This window comes from Bos mutus, chromosome 10 (genome assembly GCF_027580195.1).
Source record: "Bos mutus isolate GX-2022 chromosome 10, NWIPB_WYAK_1.1, whole genome shotgun sequence".
Taxonomy (NCBI): Eukaryota; Metazoa; Chordata; class Mammalia; order Artiodactyla; family Bovidae; genus Bos; species Bos mutus.
In genome coordinates, this window is record NC_091626.1 from 8056007 (window position 1) to 8082091 (window position 26085).

The 26085-nt window shown below is 46.4% G+C and overlaps 1 protein-coding gene across 6 annotated transcripts in view; it reads left to right on the forward strand.

Moving 5' to 3' along the window:
- PDE8B (phosphodiesterase 8B) overlaps nt 1-26085 on the forward strand; it is a 260235-nt gene that overhangs the window by 176856 nt on the left and 57294 nt on the right. For all 6 annotated transcript variants that reach the window (XM_070377249.1, XM_070377248.1, XM_070377246.1 and 3 more), the window contains 4 exons: nt 6133-6211; nt 10353-10493; nt 11952-12040; nt 14343-14403. In XM_070377249.1, the coding sequence (XP_070233350.1) occupies nt 6133-6211; nt 10353-10493; nt 11952-12040; nt 14343-14403 (370 nt within the window). The remainder of the gene's footprint in view (nt 1-6132; nt 6212-10352; nt 10494-11951; nt 12041-14342; nt 14404-26085) is intronic.

Sequence of the window (26085 nt, forward strand, 5' to 3'; positions counted from 1 at the left end):
AGTAGCAGTCCTCCATTTTAGAAAGAATCAATTCCTGATGCGCAAACCTTGGTATTCTGTGGAACACTACACCTCTCGTTACCAACCGATGTTTATAGAGCACTTTATCCTCACGTGGGCTCTGCATGACAGTCGTCATGTTACAGGAGTAGAAACCGAGCTGTGATGGCTTAAAGTAAGTGGCCTGCGCTGCATCGCTGCCCAGGAGCGCTTCTGGCTGGTGGCACGTCCACGACTCCCTCCCTGCCACTTGCACACTCCTGCTGGGATGTGAGTTTGTGTCCAGAACCGTCGCCCTTCCCGCCATCACCTTGCACAGTGCATCCTACCCTGGTTCTACAGCCTCGGTGTGTATGTCTCAGAGGGCTGCGCATGTTTTGTTGGAGTAGATTCTAGAGTCCCTTTGTTAGGAACACAAGAGATCATGTAACCCAGCCACCCCAGCACAGAGGAAACACTGAGAGCCAGAGAGACTCTTGGCACGGTCACGAGGACCTGATACGTAGGTGCCAGTGCTGGAGCAGAATCCAGGCACCCTGTGTTAAGTCAGACGCACTCTGCACACCGTCATAGCACTGTGTTCCCTGTAGATGTTCTGCCTGTTGTTGTTCAGTCGCTCAGTCATGTCAGACTCTTTGTGATGATCACGCCAGGCTTCCCTGTCCTTCACCATCTCCCAGAGTTTGCTCAAACCCATGTCCATTGACTCGGTGATGCCACCCAACCATCTCGTCCTCTGTTGTCCCCTTCTCCTCCTGCCCTCACTCTTTCCCAGCATCAGGGTCTTTTCCCATGCGTTGGCTCTTTGCCTCAGGTGGCCAAAGTCTTGGAGCTTCAGCATCAGTCCTTCCAATGAATATTCAGGGTTGATTTCCTTTAGGACTGACTTGTTTGATCTCCTTGCAGTCCAAGGGACTCTCAAGAGTCTCCTCCAATATCACAGTCTGAAAGCATCAGTTCTTTAGCACTCAGCCTTCTTTATGTTCCATCCATGGTCTCACATCCATACACGACTACTGGAAAAATCAAAGCTTTGATAAAAGGGTCTTTGCAGGCAAAGTAATGTCTCTGCTTTTTAATACACTGTCTAGATTTATCATAGCTTTGTGATATTTACCTGCTTCATGTGAATCTTCATGGACAACTAAGAAGATGAAGGGGAAATGGTTACATTACTAGTACTTCTTGGCTTTTCACAACAATATTCTGTTTCTCTGGAGCTTTTTCTAATTTTTCAACTTCTCAACCTGAAGACTACAAAAATACATTCACATTGCTGTGTTATATGGCTCATAAGAACAGAAAAATTAAGCTAAATTTCTTCTATGTGAAGAATATTAATAATTAATGCAGGAAATTTAATTCTCAAACTCTAGGAACATGATTCAAAGTAATTACTTCATTTTGCTACAGGTTTATTTAAACAGAACCATCAGCCAAGTTGATTTAAAGCCTAGATTTACACATGGCAGTCCCATACCATTCGTCGCCAGAGACAGTAATCTGCTGGTCCTGCCAGTATACTTTCACTTTAACTATTGATAAAAATCTGCTTTGTTCCGTGGGGCGTGATGCTCACCAGAGAGTGTATGCTTTGTAGTGAACATCCGATAGATCCATTTTGGCAGCTGGAGCTAAGATCTTGTACGAAAGCAACCTCTTGAATTGACAGAAACAGTCATACTTGGAGGTAGCTGTTTACATACTTAATTGAGCCACACAGGTCCTTCAAGAAAATACTTGGGTGTGAGGGGAATGTATCATCTGATCAGACGTGTTAGCTCTTCATTATCCAGCTCCCAAAGCTAAGGAACTAGCCCACACAGACTTGCTTTTCCTTGTGGGACTGCTGGAGATAGGGCTCGCTTTGCTGTGGTGCTGGGCTGGGTGCTGGACCCAAAGGCCTGAACACACTGCGATGAGACTAGCTCTTTCTTGCTTCTTCATAAGACGTGGTGCAGTAATGACTTTGGTAGCAATTTTAAAGTCCTCCTTGATTCTTTTTCACATTTTAAATGATCATGTTTACAAATATAGCGTTGCTAACAGGACAGTATACAGCTCATGTTAGGTAGGCTGTAGCAACTTACTTTATTTTTTGTTCTAATTGAAGTATAGCTGCTGTACCATATGTTACAATATGTGCTGTGCTTAGTTGCTCAGTCATGTCCAACTCTTTGTGACCCCATGGACTGTAGCCCACTGGGCTCCTCTGTCCATGGGATTCTCCAGGCCATGTCCTCCTCCAGGGGATCCTCCCAACCCAGGGGTTGAACTCAGGTCTCCCACATTGCAGGCAGATTCTTTACCATCTGAGCCACCAGGGAAGCCCAAGAATACTTGGAGTGGGTAGCCTCTCCTTTCTCCAGGAGATCTTCCTGACACAGGAATCGAACTGGGGTCTCCTGCATTGCAGGCTGGAGAAGGCAATGGCACCCCACTCCAGTACTCTCGCCTGGAAGATCCCATGGACGGAGGAGCCTGGTAGGCTTCAGTCCATGGGGTCTCGAAGAGTCAGACACAACTGAGCGACTTCACTTTTACTTTTCACTTTCATGCATTGGAGAAGGAAATGGCAACCCACTCCAGTGTTCTTGCGTGGAGAATCCCAGGGACAGAAGAGCCTGGTGGGCTGCCATCTATGGGGTTGCACAGAGTCGGACACGACTGAAGTGACTTAGCAGCATTTCAGGTGGATTCTTTACCAACCGAGCTACCAGGGAAGCCCCTATGTTACAATATAGTAATTCATAAGTTTGAAAGGTTATGCTCCATTTATAGTTATAATAAAATATTATACTATATATCCCTATAGCTTATTTTATACCTAATAGTTTGTATCTCTTTCTCCCCTCTCCCCAGTGGTAACCACTAGTTTGTACTCTATATCTGTGAATTTGCTTTTTGTTATATTCACTGGTTTGTTGATTTTTTTAGATTCCACATATAAGTGATATCATATAGTATTTGTCTTTTTCTGACTTATCTCACTTGGCATAACGCCCGCCAAGTCCATCCATGTTGCTGCAAATGGCAAACTTTTGTTCTTTTTGTGGCTGAGTAATATTCCATTGTATATCTACACCACTTCTTTATCCATTCATCTGTCAATGGGTACTTACATTGCTTCCATGTCTTGGTTATTGTGAATAATGCTGTTACGAATATTGGGGCATATGTATGTTTTTGAATTAGTGTGTTTGTTTTTCATGAATGTATACCCAGGAGTGGAATTGCTGGGTCATAGTGGAAACAGTGTCAGACTTTATTTTTCTGGGCTCCAAAATCACTACAGATGGTGACTGCAGCCATGAAATTAAAAGATGCTTACTCCTTGGAAGGAAAATTATGACCAACCTAGACAGCATATTCAAAAGCAGAGACATTACTTTGCCAACAAAGGTCTGTCTACTCAAGGCTATGGTTTTTCCTGTGGTCATGTATGGATGTGAGAGTTGGACTGCAAAGAAGGCTGAGCGCCAAAGAATTGATGGTGTTGGAGAAGACTCTTGAGAGTCCCTTGGACTGCAAGGAGATCCAACCAGTCCATTCTGAAGGAGATCAGCCCTGGAATTTCTTTGGAAGGAATGATGCTAAAGCTGAAACTCCAGTACTTTGGCCACCTTATGAGAAGAGTTGACTCATTGGAAAATACTCTGATGCTGGGAGGGATTGGGGGCAGGAGGAGAAGGGGACGACAGAGGATGAGATGGCTGGATGGCATCACTGATTCGATGGACATGAGTCTGGGTGAACTCCAGGAGTTGGTGATGGACAGGGAGGCCTGGCGTGTTGCAATTCATGGGGTCGCAAAGAGTCGGACACGACTGAGCAACTGATTTGATCTGATCTGATCTGATGATAGTTCTGTGTCATATGGTAGTTCTGTTTACAGTTTTTTGAGAAACATAGTTTGGAGCAATTTGAATAAGAAAATGCCTTACCCTTTTGGGCATCTTGGTTGCGTGGGGTTTATGTTCTCCTCCCCTCACCTCCATCACGATTACTTACTGTACATACCCTCCCACACTGGCGTCTTCATCTCTGCAGTGACAGGAACACCACCCATCAATGGACTAAAATCCTTCATTTTCCATGCAGGTTGCCTTGTTAATATTGAAAGCAGTTCTTGGTTTGATGTTTCAGATACACTCATGAGAAAGTATAGGTTATGATTAACTTTTCTTCTCACCAACAGCCTTTGAAAGCTTTAACAAAGAATTATTCTGAGATCTTGCAAATAATATTAAGTACCATGTCTTGAAATCTTAAGTTGTCCCAAGTACTTTGAGACATAGCTCACATAAACTATCTATGTTGAGTCTTACAACGAAATTTAAAGAATCTGCCAGCAATGTAGGAGACCCAAATTCGATCCCTGGGTTGGGAAGGTCCCCTGGAGGAGGGCATGGCAACCCACTCCAGTATTCTTGCCTGGAGAATTCCATGAACAGAGGAGCCCAGCGGGCTACAGTCCCTGGGGTCACAAAGAATCAGACATGACTGGTCAACTAACACTTCACTTCATTTTATATATGAGGAAACTGGGACCCAGCAAAGAGAAAACATTGCCCAGGGTCCCATCACTGGCAAAATACCGAACCAAGTTTCACCCAATTTTTTTCTACTCTCTGCCTTGTAAACAGTTCAAAGTAAAATGGCAAAGTTAGATGCTTTATGAGAGAAAAAATGAATAATGTTTTAAGAGTTTATGAGAAGAAACATCTGTCTAGTAAATTAACATTATTTGTGGGGGGACTGCAGCCATGAAATTAAAAGACGTTTACTCCTTGGAAGGAAAGTTATGACCAATCTAGACAGCATATTCAAAAGCAGAGACATTACTTTGCCAATAAAGGTCCGTCTAGTCAAGGCTATGGTTTTTCCTGTGGTCATGTATGGATGTGAGAGTTGGACTGTGAAGAAGGCTGAGCACCAAAGAATTGATGCTTTTGAACTGTGGTGTTGGAGAAGACTCTTGAGAGTCCCTTGGACTGCAAGGAGATCCAACCAGTCCATTCTGAAGGAAGGAGATCAGCCCTAGGATTTCTTTGGAAGGAATGATGCTAAAGCTGAAACTCCAGTACTTTGGCCACCTCATGAGAAGAGTTGACTCATTGGAAAAGACTCTGATGCTGGGAGGGATTGAGGGCAGGAGGAGAAGGGGACGACAGAGAATGAGATGGCTGGATGGCATCACTGACTCTATGGACATGAGTCTGAGTGAACTCCAGGAGTTGGTGATGGACAGGGAGGCCTCGCGTGCTGCGATTCATGGGGTCGCAAAGAGTCGGACACGACTGAGCGACTGAACTGAACTGAATGTGTGAGAAAGCCTTCACTGGACTTGTTTAAATAGCCAGCATGAATAAGAAAGCTCTGGAAACTAGGCACATACTTCCTGAGTTAGATGGTAAGTAGCTTACTGTATCTGGAGTTGCTCTAGGTTGTAAGGTAGCTAGAATGTTACGTGAGAAATTGAAATGATTTTAAATATTCTAGATATACAAGGAAGGTCATCAAGAATAGTGCCCACCTGGAGACCTGTAAAATGAACCAGGCAAGAGGAATTCTGCCCTCTTTGCCTTTCATCAGACGGTGGGTATAGTTGAAAGCAAAGTACTATAAAGTCTTCTTAACTAAGGTCATCAAAAGTAAGGAAAGAAAAAACAAAATGTTTCTATGTCTGTTGCAAAAGGCCAGAATACCTCAGATCCAGTATGGGCTTAATTAGGTTTTCCAAGCTGATGGGGACGGGACTTCTCCATGACAGTGCTGTGACTGGAACAGCAGAATGTCATTGACGTAGAACACAGGCGCCTCTGAGACCGGCTTCTCCGTGTCTCTTTCCTTGTGTCGGTACGAAGGTTCCATCCAGCACACGCAGAGGTCATTCCATGACCCATGACAATCGGCTGGATAATGTTCTTCTCCTTGTGTGATATACGTAGAAGTATCTGCTATTGTTTATTTCATTTGAAAGGCTAGGTTTCCTTTTTTTTCCCTCCAAAACAGAATATCAAAAGGTACTTGTTTTTAATGAATCTGAGGAACTGTCTACTTTGATAAGTTAACAGATGAAACGCTCATGGTTTTCTCACAGAACTAACATGAATCTTTTGCAACTTTCAGGGCCTGTAATTCAGTGTTTACAGCGTTAGACCACTGTCACGAAGCCATAGAAATCACAAGCGATGACCACGTGATCCAGGTATGGGGGGCACGTTTTATCTTTAGACATCAAAAGAGAGCCTTTCAAGTCTGAGCCACCCTTTTCTGAGCACTTTGCTCTAATTCTCACATTTCAGCACACTTTCTTTGGAGAAAGGAACATCAAAGTATGCAAAGAAAACTAATACTCTTCGGCTGAGAATTAGATACTCAGTAGGAATAAAAATTAGTTCAGATCAGAACCTGCGATTTCTCTGACAGAGACGGGGTAAATTCTTTAGACTTTGCGGAAAGACATTGTTTATACCAAAGTATGTCAGAACTGTAAATATTTATAAATACCTTGGGAACAGAATATTATCAGTGGTCCTCACTGATTTGCCTACAGTTGGTATTCCAGTTATAAAGTAGTCTTATATAATATAGGGGCTTCCCAGGTGGCACTAGTGGTAAAGAATCTGCCTGCAATGCAGGCTACTGGGGTTGGATCCCTGGGCTGGGAAGATCCCCTGGCAGAGGGCATGGCCACCCACTCCAGTATTCTCACCCGGAGCATTCCATGGACAGAGGAGCCTGGTGGGCTACAGTCCATGCGGTCCCAAAGAGTCAGACACGACTGAAGTGACTTGGCATGTACACTTAGATAATATTAAAGTCGTCTTCCTAAGGAAATGTGTTTGGCAGACAAACGTTTGTGGAAATAAAGTTGTCTTATTATTTTTGGAAGGTAGGAAATTCCATGGACAGAGGAGTCTGGCAAGCTATAATAAATCCATGCGATCACAAAGAGTCAGACACAATAGAGCAACTAACACTATAAGACATTTACACTTAGAAAATATTCTGAAATGTAGACTCTGCACTGACGGGCACTGGTCTGCCCGCCCTTGGTCTGCATCATGGCGCTGAGTGTGAGAGGCTCGCTGCCCTTGGTAGAGATAAAGACTGTGTCCAGCACAGCGCCCACGACAGTGTCTCACACGCTTTCCTGGGAAACAGCCCGCTGCCCACACAGACACCCTGCTCCCACCTGGGGTTGGTGACAGCAGTTACCCACTGTGTGTGGGCCTGGTCACCCACGCGCTCGTGGAGTTACCTCGTTTCCCTTCAGGAACCCCATGAAAGAGACATACAGTATACAGATGGGGAAACCGAGGCCCAGGAGGGCCGAGGAATTCCTCCAAGGAAAACCCCGGTAATAAATACTGGAACCAAAACATCCAGCCATGTCTTTCTGACTCCGGAGCCTTCCCACCTGGTTCCCTGTTTGGCTGGTTTTTGGACTTTGATTTCCATGACATGGGTCTAAAGGCTTCCTCATGATGCCGCCTGTCACCGGCCCACCTGCCCGCGGATCCGCCCTGAACTACAGAGAAATCAGACATGTTTCTGTTATAGACCGGGTGCAGGTCCACTTCCACCTGGACTCGAACGTCAGTTCTGTTCATGAAACATTTGTTTGGCACCTCCCTCTGTTTTTCTTTCTTTACGAGAGAAAAGCCGAAGTTTCTTCATATATACTTGCATACCAAGGAGATATCCAGGGAAAAGGCGTGAACTCACACCTCCAGCTTTTACAGGGAAGCCGGGGGTGGTTTTAGTGATGAGGGGAAGGGGCTGTCTGCTCTCTACCAGCTGTAATCTTGCAGGCAGTCCTTTCACAGACAGATGAGTCCTTCCTTCTCCAGTTAGCTCCTGATGGTCAGGAAATCTGCATCTCTGGGAGAGGCGGTAGGCTGGTGGTGTCACAAGCTATGAATCACCACCAGCCTATACCTCAAATAGGAAGGAGCAGAGGCTGGGGACGGTGGGTGCCTGGTTAGGGGAATCCTCGTATTAAAAGGGAAACTGTACTGATTGCAGGGTTTCCCTTGGGGCACCCTCTCAGGCCCCTTTACAAGCCTGCCAGCATCCTAAACATAAAACTCAAGCACAAGGAGGAAGTCGAAAAGAGGATGTTACATATAAGGGGCAAATTTAAAAGGCCTTTGTGCCATAGATTTTAAAAGGTGTCATCATGAGTGAGTTGCATCATATACGTATTCAGTACCAGAGTCCTTCTCGGGGCAGCTCTGCTTCTCAGGGCATGTGTCTCTTAGTGCAGGTGGCAGAAGCACTTGACATTCATAAATATTCTCTCTCTCCCTTTCCATCCACTGAAACTGTTTGCTTCAAAACACTTAAGTGGTGCTTACCATGTGCCAGACACAGTACTTAGCATTTTGCACATGCTCGTTTATTTCTTAAAACAATTCTATGAACCAGGTACTACTGTCCGAGCTGTTTTACAAATGAGGAAACTGAGGTCCAGAGAAGATCAGTAAACTGCCCGTGGTGCTAGTGATGGACAGAGCCAGGGTGTGAACTTGAGTGCCTTGGCTTCGCAGTCCATGTCCTGGAGTACCTGTTGCGTTGTGAGGTCGCCTGGCACGAATGAAGGCCTATGACTTCTACCTGTATTTACAGCCAAGTAGCAAAAGCAGAGTAAACACATAAGATATGAGCATTTGGCCAACAAATAAGGAGAACAATACATGCTCAAGTATTATTCATTCCTCAGCTATTTACTGAACAGTCCTGAATATCCAAAGACAAATCTGAAGTAACCTTTGCCCTTGAGGATTTTCATGTCTAGTCGGGGAGAGAGAAAGAAAAGAATTTAGGTCCAGTGTAATAGGGCATCAGAAGCCTGCATAGGATGGGGTGGGAGTCGTCGGAGAGGCACAGGCTCCAACTGGGTAGGGACTTAAGGACAGCTTGCTGGAGCGGGGTGGAAATCAGAGCTGACATGACCAGGAGGTGGGGAAGGACCTCTAGGCAGAGAGCACAGTCCCACAGGTTGGGAGACAAGCCCAGGCCACCTAGCTGCAGGCAGGGCGGGCCCGGGGACTGTGAGCCCGACCTGATGAGCAGGGGTCCTGCTGCCCACCCAGGGAGGGCGGCGACCACCACGGGAAAGTGCTAGAAGGTCAGTGAAGACAGTGTCACCACCCCTTCCTCTTCAGTGACCCCTGGAAGGCCCAAGAGCCACCTCCCAGCCCCTCCTCCTCCCAGGGTGGACGGTGCTAGTAGAAGCCGGCTTCCCCAGGGCGCAGCTCCCCACGTGTGCCTGCATCACTGTGTTCCCTACTGCTGTCATCCCAGTGGAGGGCAAAAGTGATTCCATGGGCAAGACCGTTTCTAAAGCAGCACGTGGATGTCAGTTATGCCCAAAGAAATCCGTGACCTAGATGCAGTGCACTCACATTCTCCCCACGATCCTGTTGCTTGTCCCCTCCACTCACCTGCTCATCTGGTGATTCTGTTCTTTGAGAAGAAATGGGAGGCTGTGGACAGGAGCTGGGAGGCAGCCAAGGTGATAGCTCTAAATTCCAGGGCTCTGGACAGAATTTTGGAAGGAAGCTTCTGAGTCTGCCCATCCCAACATGTGCTCAGTGGGGACGATGCCTCAGGCCTGCGCTGTGCCCAGCTGCGAAAGGACTCCCTCCTGCCCAAGGTTTTTAACTGAATTTATGCTTCAGTTAGACCAGAAGTGGCCTCAAGGCATAGCACTAGTTAATAGACAGTGTCAATTATCTATTAATATTATCTAGACACAAGAGATCAAATTGCTTCCTTGTAGAAATGTGACTAATAGAAGCCATGACCTGTTGAGTGGAGTTCTAGTTAATTTTTTTTAAGACTTTTTTTCTGATGTGGACCATTTTCAAGTCTTTATTGGATTTGTCACGATATTGCTTCTGTTTTATGTTTTGGTTTTTGGCTGCAAGGCATGTGGGATCAAACCCGCATCCCCTGCATTGGAAGGTAAAGTCTTAACCACTGGGTCAACAGGGACATCCCTCTAGTTAATTTTTCTGTGTTCTTTTTTTTCTGAGTTTTTTCTTATTTCATGGGCAGTGGGTGGTGAATAAGGCCCATTGCAAGCTGGCACTGGTAAATAAAGGTTTCTTGCTATTTTTACTGCTGAAGAATGTCTTCCAGTTTCCAGAGGGCCTAGGGTGCTGGGATGGCAGTTGAATGAGCTTATTGCTGGTCAGGAGGGAGCCCACCCCCTGGGGCTGGGGGACTCGTCGGACTGTATCAGAGAACGCTGGCCCGGGGCACGTTTTCTGTGCCCTACAAGTGTTCTGCGGGCACACAGCAACCTGTCCTGACCCATATCCACTTCCCATTTGCAGTATGTCAACCCAGCCTTCGAGAGGATGATGGGCTACCACAAAGGCGAACTGCTGGGGAAAGAACTCGCCGAGCTGCCCAAAAGCGACAAGAACCGGGCGGACCTTCTCGACACCATCAACACCTGCATCAAGAAGGGCAAGGTGGGCGAAACCCGACCCATCCACAGCCCCCGCCCAACTAAGGTGTCATCTCTTTCACATGGGCTTCTTTAATGTTACAATTAGGTGAAAAATCTCTTACGTTTGTAAGATGAGTTCAAATCTGAGTTAATTTTGGATAGCAGGCAAACCTGGTGCTTATCACAATGATATAGAATCTGAAGATTTTGTACAAGGAAATTTCTTCCTTCGTGTGATTATGTCTCACCTGTGATGGCTGGAAATTCATGCCTATCTCCAAGCAGATTTCCTCCCAGGATTTAGTTTATTCAGAGTTTGAAGGACTAGGATTTAGTATCAGTATTCACATGTTTCATAGGCCCACTTTTCAAACAGTTTTTTTTTTTTTCTATTCTCTTTACTCATCACAGTTGAGAAGAGACGTACAACTCCCTTGTCCCTGCCTCGGCAGTCTGTCCGGCAGCCTCCTCTGCATCCCAGCAGATGAAGGCAGTGGTGTGGATGCGGTGGGCATCTCCCACAAGCCCTTCCTTCCAGACCACTGCCCTTGGAGCTGGAACTTCCTGGGCATTTTCTTGGAAGCATTCAGATGCTTTCTCTGATGTGAAAGAGTTCGATAGCTTTGCATTTATTCACTGGGGGACCATTTTATGGGAATACAGTAAGTTTGGATTATATATGATGGCCAGAATTAATAGAAGAATATTAGGGGAGTGAGACCAAAAAGGAAGCAGGAAAACTTTACTGGAAGACTGCTGCCACACCCCTGGTGGCCCCAGCCTGAGTACCAGTTGGCCTTCCCGTGTGAGTGTTTGGGTGAGAAGAGGCGGCAGAGCATCTCGCATCCTGATTCAGCCACTTCCTCCCAGAAGCAGTGGAGGTGCCACAGGCTCCCCCTGGAGGCCGCCAGGCTCTTCGTCCTGCCCAGTTCCACAGGGTCTGGATGCGGGAGGAACCTCACACTCCCCTTTGCCTCATCCATGGAACCTACCAGGAGCCAGGCTAAGCCCAGAGAAGGCTTGACTGGAGGCCCCAGAGGATAGTAGAAGGGGAGTGGAGATAGATTTATAACCACGTTTTCTACTTCCTCGTGTGGGCAGATTAGTTTGCATCTCTGAGCCTCAGTGGACAGATCTGCAAATGAAGGGTGATGAATACCAGGCTCGCAGGTTGTCATAAAGACCTCAAGAGAGACCTTAAAGAATTCCTTGACCTGGTGCCGCTACACCCACGGGGCTGAGAGCCCAGAGCCTGGAAGGGGCAGCCTGGTGGTGGCTGGGCTTGATCCTTGTGGGCCTTGGGCCCTGTGGGTCTGAGCCTTGTGTAGTCAGCACCACGGTGGGCGCAGCTAGAGAGCGGTGTTCTGTGGGGTGTAGGAAAAGCACCTGGGAATTTCACTGCTGAACGTGATGAGACCCTCTGTAGGAGCCACTGAGTACCTGGACGGAAGGATCTTGAGAGCTCTCTTTGTCCCTGTAGGAGTGGCAGGGCGTCTACTACGCCAGACGGAAATCCGGCGACAGCATCCAGCAGCACGTGAAGATCACACCAGTGATCGGCCAAGGAGGGTGAGCGCCCACTCTTAACCTCTGCTGTTTGAGGGGCCCCTGTGGGCATTGGGTTTGTATGTGGGAAATGCAAGTGGGTTAAACCCACCAGTACAACAGGACTGGGTGTGTACATAATGCGTGCCGAGGCCGCCTCCATGCGGCCCCTGAACAAATCACCCCTCTTCTCCTGCCTGTGGGCCTTCTGAAGCCTCAGCCCAACTGTCCACCTCCGCCTGGTTGTCTGTGGTTGTCCCCACACCCCAAGGGGCCAATTTCTAGACCTTCCCTTGTCATCACTGCAACTACAGAACTTCGGGGCTCCCTGCCTCAGCCCCGCCTGGGAGCCGAGCTCCTTTCTTTGGGGTACTGGCTCTGTGATGATTCTCTCCAGGCCTCAGGGCTTGTTCACGAGAGGACAGAGCACGAGGGTCATGCTTAGGAGAGAAAGGTGTCTGACCAGAAGCTGAGGCAGCTGATTCCATGTAGCCTCAGCTTACCAGAGGAGCCTATTCATTTGCAGGGAAACAAAGAAAATATGCAATTCCTTTTCCTTCTCCCAGTTGTTTTGTGAGAAGGTTTATGGAGCCAAACAGGACCCCTAACAGTGCCCCACCGAGGAGCCTTTGTAAAGGAGCCTGGAGTCAACCAACCAGCCTCTTAGTATAGGTGTACAAGGTACACACGCCACTGGGTGACATTTTGGAAAAAGAGCAGTTACGGTGTGAACAACCAGGCAGGAGAGCCCCGTCTGTGACTTACTGTGTGTGTGTTAGTCACTCAGTCATGTCCGACTCTGTGACTACATGGACGATAGCCCACCAGGCTCCTCTGTCCGAGGAACTCTCTAGACCAGAATACTGGAGTGGGTTGCCATTTCCTCCTGCAGGGGATCCTCCTGACCCAGGGATGGAACCCAGGTTCCAGCATTGCGGGCAGATTGTTTACTGTCTGAGCCACTGGGGAAGGTTGGAAGGCAATCTGTAGCCAGCAAAGTGTCTGTAGGGTGCTATCCCTCTGATTTCACTTACTGGTTAGTTTTGAAACTGTTCCTGCTCAGTTCAGAGACCACTGTCCCATGTTTCCTGCTGCTCTGCTTCACTCCAGGTGGCGGGGGCACCGGCATGCCCTGAGCAGAGGTCACGAGTTTGCAGAGAAAGGCCCCTGAGGGCCCCCCTGCCTCCCCTGAGCACGCAGGCCTCCTCGGGGCCGTTCCCAGCAGCAGTCAGAACTCAGGGCCACGCCGGCCGTCACGTCATTGTTTCCGACTGCATCCGGGGACTGTGTTTTCTTCCTAAGATGGACTTGTGTGTTGTGTATGACCAGAATTATTAGCTTACAAAGCAGAGGAGACCATGTTACTGTTTGGTGATTTCTGTCAGGTTGAGTTTTTCTGATCTTTCTGATTTTACAGGTAAGAGCAAGAAGTTCTGTTGTCCAGAGGCAGTGTTATTTCCCACACCCCACCCGTATTTCCCCCAGTGAACTATCAGAAGAAAGTCTTATTAAGGGTGGGGACATTTTACCTCTTCCTATTTAGTGAAGCTCAATACAGAATAACCAGCATATTCGATTCTCTCTTCAGAGTCCTCCAGAGAAAACAGAACCAAAGAGACAGAAACAGAAACACAGAAAAGAGGTTCCTTACTGTGGAACCTAACGTGGCCCTGTGAAATTCTAGCTGCGCTCGAGAAAAGTCTGCCTGGAGCTGACCTTTGTGTATCACTAAGACACCTGTTGTCTTTTCCGTCTCCCTGTGGTGACGGCCAAGACCACAGGCTGTCTCGGGGTTCTGTCCATGAACTGAAAATAAGAGGACTTCTCTCTGCCCTGAAAAGTGCCATTGTGCATGATGACCAGGCTGTGAAAGAGTGTGGAATATTAAATATAAAAATAGCAACCATGGACTTTGGTCAGTACCTGAGTACTCACCAAATGAGTGCCTTCTATATAAGCCATAAAAGTGTTCGTGTCTGCAGAATTAAAACCCATTTCGTTTGGAGTAGCATTTCATCCTGTCACCAAGGCTGTCTAGGAGCCAGCCCTCAGGAGTCAGTTAGAAATGTAGTATCCATTAAGAGAGTGTTTCGGAGCCAGCCGTGATTAAAAGGAGAGCCCAGTTTTTGAAGGCAGGTGTAGATTGTGTGTTTAAAAAAAAAAAAATGCATCTTTTATAGATTGTGTTTTATTGGAATTTAAAACCTGCCCCAGAATGGACCCTGGAGTTTTTTACTTGAAGAAGATTCTGTTGATGTTTTCGTTTGCTGACTTGTTGAATTGTCTCATGTCTGACTCACTAATCATGGATTATTCATGTTATTAGGAAGATCAGGCATTTCGTCTCCCTCAAGAAACTGTGTTGTAGCACTGACAAAAACAAGCAGGTAAGGCCTTCAGTTTGCTTCATGTGCTTTGTCGGCGTGACCATGCATCCCTTACCCCCTCACCACTGCTCTCTCTCTGTCTTTCTCTGTATCTATGGTAGTTGCCAATTTAGAGGCTTTAGGGCAAAATGAGGCCCTTAGACAAAGAGTAAAAGAAAAGATTCTCCAGCAAGCCTATGCACTTTATTAGTAATGCTCCATAGGTTATGATTTAGCTTGTGACTGAACGGCGCAGGACCAATATATTTAATGAGATCATAAAATGTTTTTTCTTCCAAATAAAAGCTATTCTAATTTTCTACCTTAATTTCTTACATGAAAAGTATATATTTATTTGAGCATTTCACCCCTATAAATTCGTGTCAAAAACAGAAATCATTTGCAATTAGTACTGCGATTTTCTTTAACCATTATGTCATGCAGAACAATCAGAGAAGGCAATGGCACCCCACTCCAGTACTCTTGCCTGGAAAATCCCATGGACGGAGGAGCCTGGTGGGCTACAGTCCATGGGGTTGCGAAGAGTCGGACACAACTGAGCAACTTCCCTTTCACTTTTCACTTTCATGCATTGGAGAAGGAAATGGCAACCCACTCCAGTGTTCTTGCCTGGAGAATCCCAGGGACGGGGGAGCCTGGTGGGCTGCCATCTATGGGGTCGTACAGAGTCGGACACGACTGAAGCGACTTGGCAGCAGCAGCAGCATGCAGAACAATGTATTTGAGTGTTTTCTGAAGTAAAAGAATTTTAATGTTGCTATATTTAGGAACTTTATTTAGGTAGTTTTATCATAGAGAACAGCAATGGTGTGTCATTTTTTCTTATTGATTTATACTCTAGTACTGGATTGTGTGTATTGTCACTTTATGCTTTAAAGTTTGTTGATTAAAAGCTATTCAACAAACATAATTACCAATGGTCTATTTTTTAATAAAAATTTATTTATTTAGATATACTCGATGTGCAATATTATGTAAATTTCAGTACAACATAGTGATTCACAATTTTTTAAAGGTTATAGTCCATTTATAGTTATTATAAAATATTGCCTGTAATCCCTGTGTGGTACCATATATCCATGTAGCGTATTTATCTGATGCCTAGTAGTTTATGCCTCTTAATTCCCTGCCCAGTTTTCCTCTCCTCCCTTCCTTTTTCCCACTGGTAACCACTAGTTCTCTATACCTGAGTCTGTCTTTCTTGTTTGTTCATTTTATTTTTTATATTCCACATATAAGTGATATCATACAGTCTTTCTCTGCCTTATTTCGCTTCACGTAATACCCTCCAAATCCATCCATGTTGTTGCAAATGGCAAGATTTCATTCTTTTTATGGCCGAATAGTATTCCATTGTGTGTGTTTGTGTGTGTGTGATCTATTTTTTAAAACCTTTCAAACATGGCCTTTGACTTAGATGAAGATTTTAACCGAAGGGACAGTGTCTATCAAGGATATGAAGGGCTTCAGGGCGTAATCCCTTTCGGGTAACGTGTCGGAGACCTGGGAGGTGGCTGGGGTCAGGAGGAAGCCTGGCCAGGCAAGCAGGTAAACTAGGGAACTGCAGACTGAAGATTCCTGGGCTCTTCCCGGTGAGAAGGTGGCTTCCGAGGACACAGGCTGAGTGCAGTGAGCTTCCAGCTGGTATGTAAACCCTTGGAAGGTATCCATGTCCATGCTTCTTTAGAAACTAATGATTCGGTATTTGTATATATTGTGAAGTGATCACCACAGTAAGTGTAGTTAACATCTATCACCATACATGGTTACAAGTTTTTTCTTTTAATGAGAATGTTGAATACCAACTCTTAGCAAATTTCAAATATGCAACGTGGCATTACTAACCATAGCCCAGGTTATACACCACATCCTCAGCGCTTACTTGTTATAACTGGAAGCTTGTACTTTTTGACTTCCTGCATCCGTTTCACCCACCCCACCCCTACCTCTGGCAACCACCAAACTATTGTCTGTATGAGTGAGTTTTTGTTTTAGACTCCACATATAAATGATTACATATTGTATCTTTCTCCACCTGACTTACTTCACTTACATGGTGCCCTCAAGCTCTATCCATGTCGTTTTAATTGGCAAGATTTCCTTCTTTCTTGTGGCTAAATAATATTTCATTGTGTGTATAGAAACCACTTTTTCTTTATCCATTCAGCCATCCACAGACACTTGGGTTGTTTCCACGTCTTAGCTAATGTAGATAACGCTGCAGTAAGTATGGGGTGTATATATCTTTTCGAGCTAGTGATTTTATTTCCTTTGGATAAATACCCAGGAGTGGAATTTCTGGATCATATGGTAGTCCCATTTTTAATTTTTTTAAGAACTCCTCTTCTCTTTCCCATACTGTCTGCACCAGTTTACATTCCCACCAGCCGTGCACAAGGATTCCCTTTTCTCGACATCCTGGACCACTCCTGTTCTGTTTTTTATTTACTTTTTGGTAATAGCCATTTTATTTTATTTTATTTTACTTTTTGGTGATAGCCATTTTAATGAGTGTGAGTTTATATCTCATTATGGCTTTGATTTGTATTTCCCTGATAATTAGTGATGTTGAAAACCTATTTGTGTACCTGGAAGTCTTCTCTAGAAAAATGTCTGTTTAAATCCTCCATGCATTTTTTAATTGGATTGTTTGTTTACTATTGCTATTGAGTTGTATGATTTCTTTTTTTTTTTTTTGTATGATTTCTTTATATTTTTTAGATGCTAACTCCCTTATCAGCTATGTGATTTACAAATATTTTCTCCCATTTGGTATGATATCTTTTCATTTTCTTGATGACTTTGTGTAGTCCCAATTATTTATTTTTGGGGTCTTTTTTTGCCCTTGCTTTTGCTATCAAAACAATCACTGCCAAGACCAGTGTCAAGGAGCTTATCTCCTATGGTTTCCTCTAGGAGTTTCATGATTTCAGGTCTTAGGTTCAAAACTGTAATCAATTTTGAGTAGATTTTTGTGTATGGTGTAAGACAGTGGTTCAGTTTCATTCTTTCCCGTGTAGGTATTTAATTTCCAACATCATTTACTAAACAGACTATTCTTTCCTCTTTGTATATTCATGGCTTCTTTGTCATAAACTAATTGACCATACATATATATATGTGGGTTATATCTGGACTCTCTGGTGATCTACATCAATAGGTACGTTGATCTGTGTGTTGTTTTTATGCCAGTACCATCCTGTCTTGACTACTATGACTTTGTAGCATAGTTTGGAATAACAAAGTGTGATACCTCCAGCTCTGTTCTTCTTTCTTAAGAATATTAGAAAAGCATTCCAGAATAACAAAAGCAACCATGTACTTTTTTGAAAGGTTTAGTTCAACATAAAAATGCCTCCATCAGCATGGTTTCATCTGGAATCAAGCAGTTTTCACTAGGGGGATTTTTGTAGAAACTGATACCTGTGGTGTTACTATGTCTCCAGTCAGTTATGTGTTAATACCTTAAGTCCATGCAGAGAAGCAAGTCCTTGGAGACCTCTGAGGAAGGAGGGGAACTGACTTTCATAGGTAAAAAAAAAAATTCAGCCGCCAAGCTTAGACATTGCAGGCGGAAGGATGAGGTCTGCGTGAGAGGTGAAATGGGTGCAGGGAGAACCATAGGATATCCTGGGGGCTTTTTAGAGACACACTAGTGAACCCAGGCAGGGCAAGCCAGCGTAGGGGCTGTGACACCACAGTGCAGGACACAGGCCCACTGGGTGCGTTCACGCCTTTTCAGAAATGAGTCAAGTCAACCCACATCCAAAGCCAAGCACAGCCTCCGCCGCTGGCCAGGGCTTGCTCCTTCTCCTTTGCCACTTTCTTTCTTAGTGAATCCGACCCTGTCTCCTGTTATCATTCTCCCTGCAGCTCCATGTCCCCAAATTCCGCCAGCCAGCCATGGTCCAGCCCCAGAAACATCAAGTTCCAGCTCCGTCCTCAAGCCCCTGAAGTGCCTTCGTTGCTGTGTTGTGCCCACCCTTATGATGCTACCCGTGTGCCTCCCTGCCCTCTTCTCTCCAGCAGGGTCCTTGGGCTGTGCTTGCGTGCCTGTGCTGCCTGGCACCTAGTGGGTTCCCAAGCCGTCGGTGAGCTGGGATGGACGTGAATGTTCTGGTCCTGCCTTCTTGCCACCTGTAAGCTCTTCCTGCCTCCCGGGGTGGAGGCAAGCCCTTCGCACAGGACTTAGGGATGCAGAAGAAGAGGGGCCACCTCCTCTTTTCTGAGGCTCGAAATAGAAATGTCTTTACTGCCATAAATTAGCTGCTGTTCTGAGAAGGGTGAAAACGCGGGGCTCAGATGTCCTGAGCCATTGACGTCACCTACCGGTGCTACACTGGCCTGGAGAGACACTTTAGACTTTCCGATAACAAAGGATTTTTATATCTCTGGCCAGCCATGGTGTTTTTCCTCCTCATCAAAGGAGGCTGCAGTGAATAAGTTGATGGGTCTGTGACAGGAAGGTTCCCTGGGGGTGGGAGCAGCCCGTCTACAGGCAGCTCCGGTAGCACTGCTTTCTGGGGTTTAGCCCTGATGTCAGAATCCACCCATGGGTCTGCATTTTAACAAAGGATGAAATTGGAAGCCAGGCGGCTATCTCCTGCTGGTGCTTGACATCAGCAAAGATCTTTTCTTCCTGGATCTTTCCTAGCACAGCCCACCTAATCAGCATCTCCTGAAAAGATTCCCTTGTTCCTGTAAATTTTTGCCAAAAGGCTGGAAATGCCCCAGGAGGTTTGTCTGCTATCAACATCAGCTCCCCCTGCAGCACTCTCACACTTTCTCCCCAGATAAAGTATTAATATTAACGAGCTGTTCCGTCTGGTTCCAGGGACACAGCCTCTGCTCCGGAAGCCATGGGGTCCACAGACAGATAAATAGGACACGTTTCTAGAGCACAGCGTGGGGAGGTGTGAACTGGGTGCTCGAGAAGCACAAAACACAGGACCGACTGAGGCTGGCTGTGATTTTTTCGGTGTCCTCTAGGACAGAGGGCTACAAGCTACGGGCCAAGCGTGGCCTGCTTTGTAAATAAAGTTTTATTGGCTCACAGCCTCACTCTTGGTTACATAGCACCTGTGGCTGCTTTTATTCAACAGCAGAGTCGAGCGGGTACAGTGGAGACCGTGTGCCCAGCAAACCCTAAAAAAGTGCTCTCTGGCCCTTTACAGAAAAAATTTGCCTGCCTCATTTCTAAAGGTGATTTTCTTTCTTGGATCTCCTACTTTCTGAGGTCAGGGACCATCTGCCAGTCCTCTGGAAGGGCCCCCTCCATGCCTGTGGGATTTCAGGGGTCTGGAAAACACAGTCCAGGGGTCAGACATGTATAGCAGAAGGAGGCTTCCGGGATCCCAGCTTTACACCAGCTCTTCCTAAGCTGGCCTGGTCAAAGCAGAGGGGGTGTCAACATTGCCTCCCCCATAGCACCTACCCCCCAGCCCAGTTTCAGTGCAGCCCACATTCTCATTCCTGCAAGCCTTGGCCATTAGAATACGGGGAGCGTCAGTCAGTTCAGTTGCTCAGTCATGTCTGACTCTTTGCGACCCCATGGACTGCAGCACGCCAGGCCTCCCTGTCCATCACCAGCTCCCGGATTTTACCCAAACTCACGTCCATCGAGTCAGTGATGCCTTCCAGCCATCTCATCCTCTGTCGTCCCCTTCTCCTCCTGCCCCCAATCCCTCCCAGCATCAGGGTCTTTTCCAATGAGTCAACTCTTCGCATGAGGTGGCCAAAGTACTGGAGTTTCAGCTTCAGCATCAGTCCTTCCAATGAACAACCAGGACTGATCTCCTTTAGGATGGACTGGTTGGATCTCCTTGAGTCTCCAAGGGACTCTCAAGAGTCTTCTCCAACACCACAGTTCAAAAGCATCAATTCTTTGGTGCTCAGCTTTCCTTAGAGTCCAACTCTCACATCCATACATGACTAATGGGAAAACCATAGCTTTGACTAGACAGACCTTTGTTGGCAAAGTAATGTCTCTGCTTTTTAATAAGCTGTCTAGGTTGGTCATAACTTTTCTTCCAAGGAGCAGGCATCTTTTAATTTCATGGCTGCAGTCACCATCTGCACTGATTTTGGAGCCCCAAAAATTAAGTCACTGTTTCCACTGTTTCTCCACCTATTTGCCATGAAGTGATGGGACCAGATGCCACGATCTTAGTTTTCTGAATGTTGAGTTTTAAGCCAACTTTTTCACTCTCCTCTTTCACTTTCATCAAGAGGCTCTGTAGTTCTTCGCTTTCTGCCATAAGGGTGGTATCATCTGCATATCTTAGGTTATTGATATTTCTACCAGCAATTTTGATACCAGCTTGTGCTTCATCTTGTCCAGCATTTCTCATGATGTACTCTGCATATAAGTTAAATAAGCAGGGTGACAATATACAGCCTTGACATACTCCTTTCCTAATTAGGAGCCAGTCTGTTGTTCCATGTCCAGTTCTAACTGTTACTTTTTGACCTGCATACAGATTTCTCAGGAGGCAGGTCAGGTGGTCTGATATTCCCATCTCTTTCAGAATTTTCCACAGTTTGTTGTGATCCACACAAAGGCTTTGGCATAGTTAATGAGGCAGAAGTAGATGTTTTTCTGGAACTCTTTTGCCTTTTTGATGATACAGTGGATGTTGGCAATTTGATCTCTGGTTCCTCTTTTCTAAATACAGCTTGAACATCTGGAAGTTTATGGTTCACGTATTGCTGAAGCCTGGCTTGGTGAATTTTGAGCATTACTTTACTAGCGTGTGAGATGAGTGCAATTATACGGTAGTTTAAGCATTCTTAAACTTTAAGCAAATCCCAAAGCATTTGCCTTTCTTTGGGAATGGAATGAAAACTGACCTTTTCCAGTCCTGTGGCCACTGCTGAGTTTTCCAAATTTGCTGGCCTATTTTAGGATTTGAAATAGCTCAACTGGAATTCCATCACCTCCACTAGCTTTGTTCATAGTGATGCTTCCTAAGGCCCACTTGACTTTGCATTCCAGATGTCTGGCTCTAGGTGAGTGATCACACCATCGTGATTATCTGGGTTGTGAAGATCTTTTTTCTGTAGTTCTTCTGTGTATTCTTGCTGGGGAGCATAGTGCTCTCAAACACCAGGCGTCCGTGGCAGGCTTGGAGCCCTGGGGCAAGTGCGGGGCTGCAGCTGGTGAGGTCCGTCAGACTGCATCACCTGTCCGTGTTCTCAGGAGGAGGGAGACACACAGCCGTAGCAAAGCCTCTGGGAGACGCACGTGTCTCATGTCCAATAAGGGGAAGTGGTTTTGTTGTGAAGTCAGAAAGCACAGCCCACCCAATGAGCAGCTCCCGAAAAGACTCCCTTGTTCCCCGGGGTAGTAGCAGGAGAAAATCATGGCCGGCCTTGGAGGAGGCAGTCTGCTTTCTGACTAACATTACAGGACAGAGGCTGTTTGAGAGCAGACTGAGACCAATTTGACCTGGACTTTGCACAGGGCTTTCCAGAGCTACACAAGAGAAGTTCCTGCCTTCGGAATTTCACTGAGCACCTCCTCACCCTCATGACAGGAAGGTTGTTTCAGCCCTGGAAAATAGGAAGGAGATAATCTCTGAATGCAGGAGAGCTATTTAATGTGAATCCATTTGGCTTAGTGGAATCTTTGTTTCTGACAGTGAAAATGTGTGCAATCATCATCACGGACTAATATCAGTATGGGGACAGGCATGTGGAAGTGCCTGCTTTAAAAGCACTTTCACACACGTGACTTATTTTGGGGATAGTAGAGGCAGAAATAGGGACTGAATTGGCCAAGTTTGCAGTTATGAAACCTTGTTTTGAGATAAGCTTTTCAGGGTTCATACTACCATGCCATTTTATACAAGAGACTTGAATGTCTGTGGATTTTGATATCCATGGGGGTGGAGGACGACTGGGGGGTGGGTCCCATGGATGCCAAGGGATGACTGTATTTTGTTTTATAGTAAACTATTTAATCTTGAAATTGTTGTAAATATTAGGGGAGAATAGAACTTTGCTGTAATAATAATGCATAATACTAAGCCTGTCATAATTGCCTAAAACAAGATACAAAGGATGTAGGTGCCAGGGAGTGAGAAAAAGGAACGGAACAGATCTTTAGTTTTGTGAAGACTTTGAGTGAGGAAGGAGAAATGGAGCCCTGAAGGCAGGAGCAGTGGAAAGTTTTAAGGTATCATATTAGGCTTAATATGTGAAAGAATTATTAGAATTGAAGTGGAATCGGTGGCCTTTGTGGGTAGTGAGTTCAGTACCATGGGAGGTAATCAAATAGAAGTACAATGAGCCTTCAGTGGGAAAAGCTGTCTAGGAAGGTCACACATTGGCCGGAGGTTAGACTAGAGCAGTGGTTCTCTAAATGTGGTTCCCAGGAGCAGTAGTGGCCCCAGGAATTTGTCAGACTTACAGAGCTCAACTACAGAATCAGAAGTTCAGTGGGTGGGCCTGGGCAACCTGTTTGTTTGTTTGTTTGTTTATGGCTCTGCTGGCTCTTCATTACTGTGTGTGGGCTTTCCCTAGTTGCGGTGAGTGAGGGCTACTCTCTCTAGCTGAAGTGTGTGAACTTTACTGCGGTGTCTTCTCTTGTTGAGGAGCACGGGTTCTAGGCGTGCAGGCTTCATTCTCCTGTGGCACGTGGGATCTTCCTGATCCAGAGATCGGAGGCTGCGTTCCCTGTCCTGGCAGGCAGATTCTTAACCACTGGATCATCAGGGAAGCCCCTGCCAGCCTGTTCTAATAAACCTTCCAGGTGCTTCTGACTCACTCGGAAGTTTAAGCGCTACTGGCTAAGAGGAATGGTTTCAAGATTCTGTTATGTGAATTCCAATCACAGGTTGATGAGCAGAGGCTGTTCTGGATTTGATAGAGTCAGGAGCTGGTTTTCACTTCTGGCCCTCCAGCTTTCCCCTCCTGAGCTTGAGGCCCCTGACCCAGGCGGCTCAGAATCCTGTGTCCAGATGACCCCCAGCATGCTCTGTGTTTGCCCAGCTTATGCCCTAGACCTGCCCTTCCCAGACTGAACTGCAGCTCATCCAATGGTAACGTCCTCCACGTGTGAACCATTATGAGATTCTAGGAACTTAGTATGAAAAAAGAACATAGATTAGCTCATTAAAGATATCTCAGTCGCATGTTGATTCCATGTTGAAACGATAACATCTTGCACATACTGTGCTTAAAATATTAAACTAATTTCACCTGTTTATTTTTCAATGCAGCTACTAGAAAACGTAAAACTGTATATGTGACCTGCATGTGTGGCTCTCACAATATTTCTGTTGGAGGTCTGGCCCTTCCCTCCCCTGCTGAATCGTACCCCAGAGCCAGCCCCGCGCCCTCTCACAGGCGATAGAGGGGCCCACGTAGCTGTGCACACAGTCCAGCTCCTGCCAGAGTCAGCGCAGACTCACCGAGCCTCCCAGGAATGCTTTCCCGTGACGTGACGGGTGCTGAAGCAGACTTCCAGAAACACTTTTGTTTGGGATGATGTAAGGGTCACCTTTCGTTGGTTCTCAAACTGCCGCAGAAATCTAGCTGTCACTTTCCAAAGCTGTAGGGTAGACAGTGGGGAGCAAGGGGCCCCCCTCCCCCCAACCCACCGCCCCCACGGCCCTGGAGTTCCCACCCTCAGGCTGGCTTCTCTGGGTGTGCCTCGCCTCTTGCTGCCCTGACCTCTAGTCTCCCCCAATCCTGCCCCTCCAGGCAGGTGGCCCGGCTGAGAGACATCTGCATGATTCAGGTGCTTACCCTCAGTGTGCACGAAACAGGGGCTTAATGCTCAGACAGCCTCACCCACCGCCTTCTCTGTAAGACGGGAAGAGTATGGCGGGCGCTGGGACCCAGGAGGGAAAGGTGGGGAGAGTCACTTGCTCCTTTCTAGTCGCTGCTGATCTGTGGTGATAAAACACATTTTCAGTGCATCCTCAATCCCCACTACTTGAGATGTATCGCATGGGGGTTTTTTGTTTTCTATTTCCTGTGCTAACATAGAAAATGTATCCATGGAAACAAGGTGGGGAGAATTTTTTTAATAACACCATTATACTTCTGCATCCTAAAAATACACTCTTCAAGTTTCTGCTCTGTTGAGGACCTCAGTATCCAACTAATTCTACTTGGATTTTATTAGAGTGTTGATTTTATCCTCACTTTCTATACTGTTGCCTTTGGTGGCAAATATATCTGAGATGCACTTCTCCTGACCATAAGAACACAGAATCACAGAGTTGTTGGGAAGTTCGTCTAGCCCGTTTCTGTCCCCCAGATATGTAATATATGTCCTCTTTAAGTGAGCATTGTCTGGATTGTCTGTGTCACCCTTTTTTGAATGATGCAGACCCTTTCAGCTTCCTTCAATCCAGGTTCTCTCCCTTCCAAGAATCTTCCTGAACCTGCCTGTCTCCTCTGTCCCCACAGTGAGGGTGGTGGTGACTCTGTGTTTCTGTATCATCCATATGCTTTGGGTCAGTTCTCACCTTGGGCCACTGTGTGTGCCCAGTAGATATCAGGGAAGTATTTTGAAAGCCAGCTTTTACTCCTTAGTACAGTGACATTCAGAAGGCATAGGAAATCAAAGGGACAGCCTTGTCTAGTCCCAAGTTATTATTACGTGTAGAGTTTTGATCTGTACACATATCACATGCTGCTGTGAAGAATATCTGCTGTGTTTTCCCATGGCACATATCCAAGTGTGACTTCTTAAAAGGAAGTGGGAGAAGAAGGACACTGCCGCTGAAAACACAGCTCGAGTTATCCCTGAACATGGCTGCTCATGTTTAGAGATGGCCTTTATGCCATCAGTGCATCACCACGGCACCGCGTCTGTACAGATGCACTTGACTCACAGTAGGTGCCCCAAATATTTGTCGATAGATTTAGTAAAGCCACTAAGTAAACAAAATTTTCCCATTTAGCTTTAGTACATATTTACGTGGAGCTATTTAAAGAAAGGCCTCTGGTGTTGCAAAACCACAGCTTTTCCTGAGAAACCACGTTGGAGCGACCAAAACCCTGAGCAGAGGAGGGTGCATATCTGTGGGGTGTCTGAGGGTAAGACAACCCGGAGCTCCCAACAGGGAACAGGACAGGATGCTGAGGATGCAGCCGTGGGTCATGTGTGTGGGAAAGCCTTGGCTCGCAGGAGAGAGAGGGGGCCCTTAGGCCTGGCGCTGGGCACAGCAAGCTTCATGAGACCCCAGAGGCTGAAGCTGAGAGAGTCACCTGGCTGACAAGGGGGAGGAGTGACTGAGAATATTCTGGGCACGTGTACCTGTGCTTAGCACCGTGGGAAAGGAGGCTGCCTCATTTCAGGTAGACGCAGGCACTCCGTCCCTTGTGGGCAGCAGGGCAGTAGGCCTGAGGCTGTCTGCCCGCCACTGGAATGGGACACCTTTGCCCTGGCTGCTCCTTATCCAGTTCTCTCTTCCACAGCAGGAGGTATTTATGGGTCTTCCCAGGTGGCGCCTGTGGTCAAAAAACCCACTTGCCAGTGCAGGAGAAATAAGAGGCTTGAGTTTGATCCCTGGGTGGGGAAGATCCCCTGGAGGAGGGCACAGCAGCCCACTCCAGTATTCCTGCCCGGAGAGTCCCATGGACAGAGGAGCCTGGCGGGCTACAGTCCATGGGGTCGCACAGAGTCAGACGTGACTGAGTGACTTAGCACGAGCGAGCTAGCCTGTG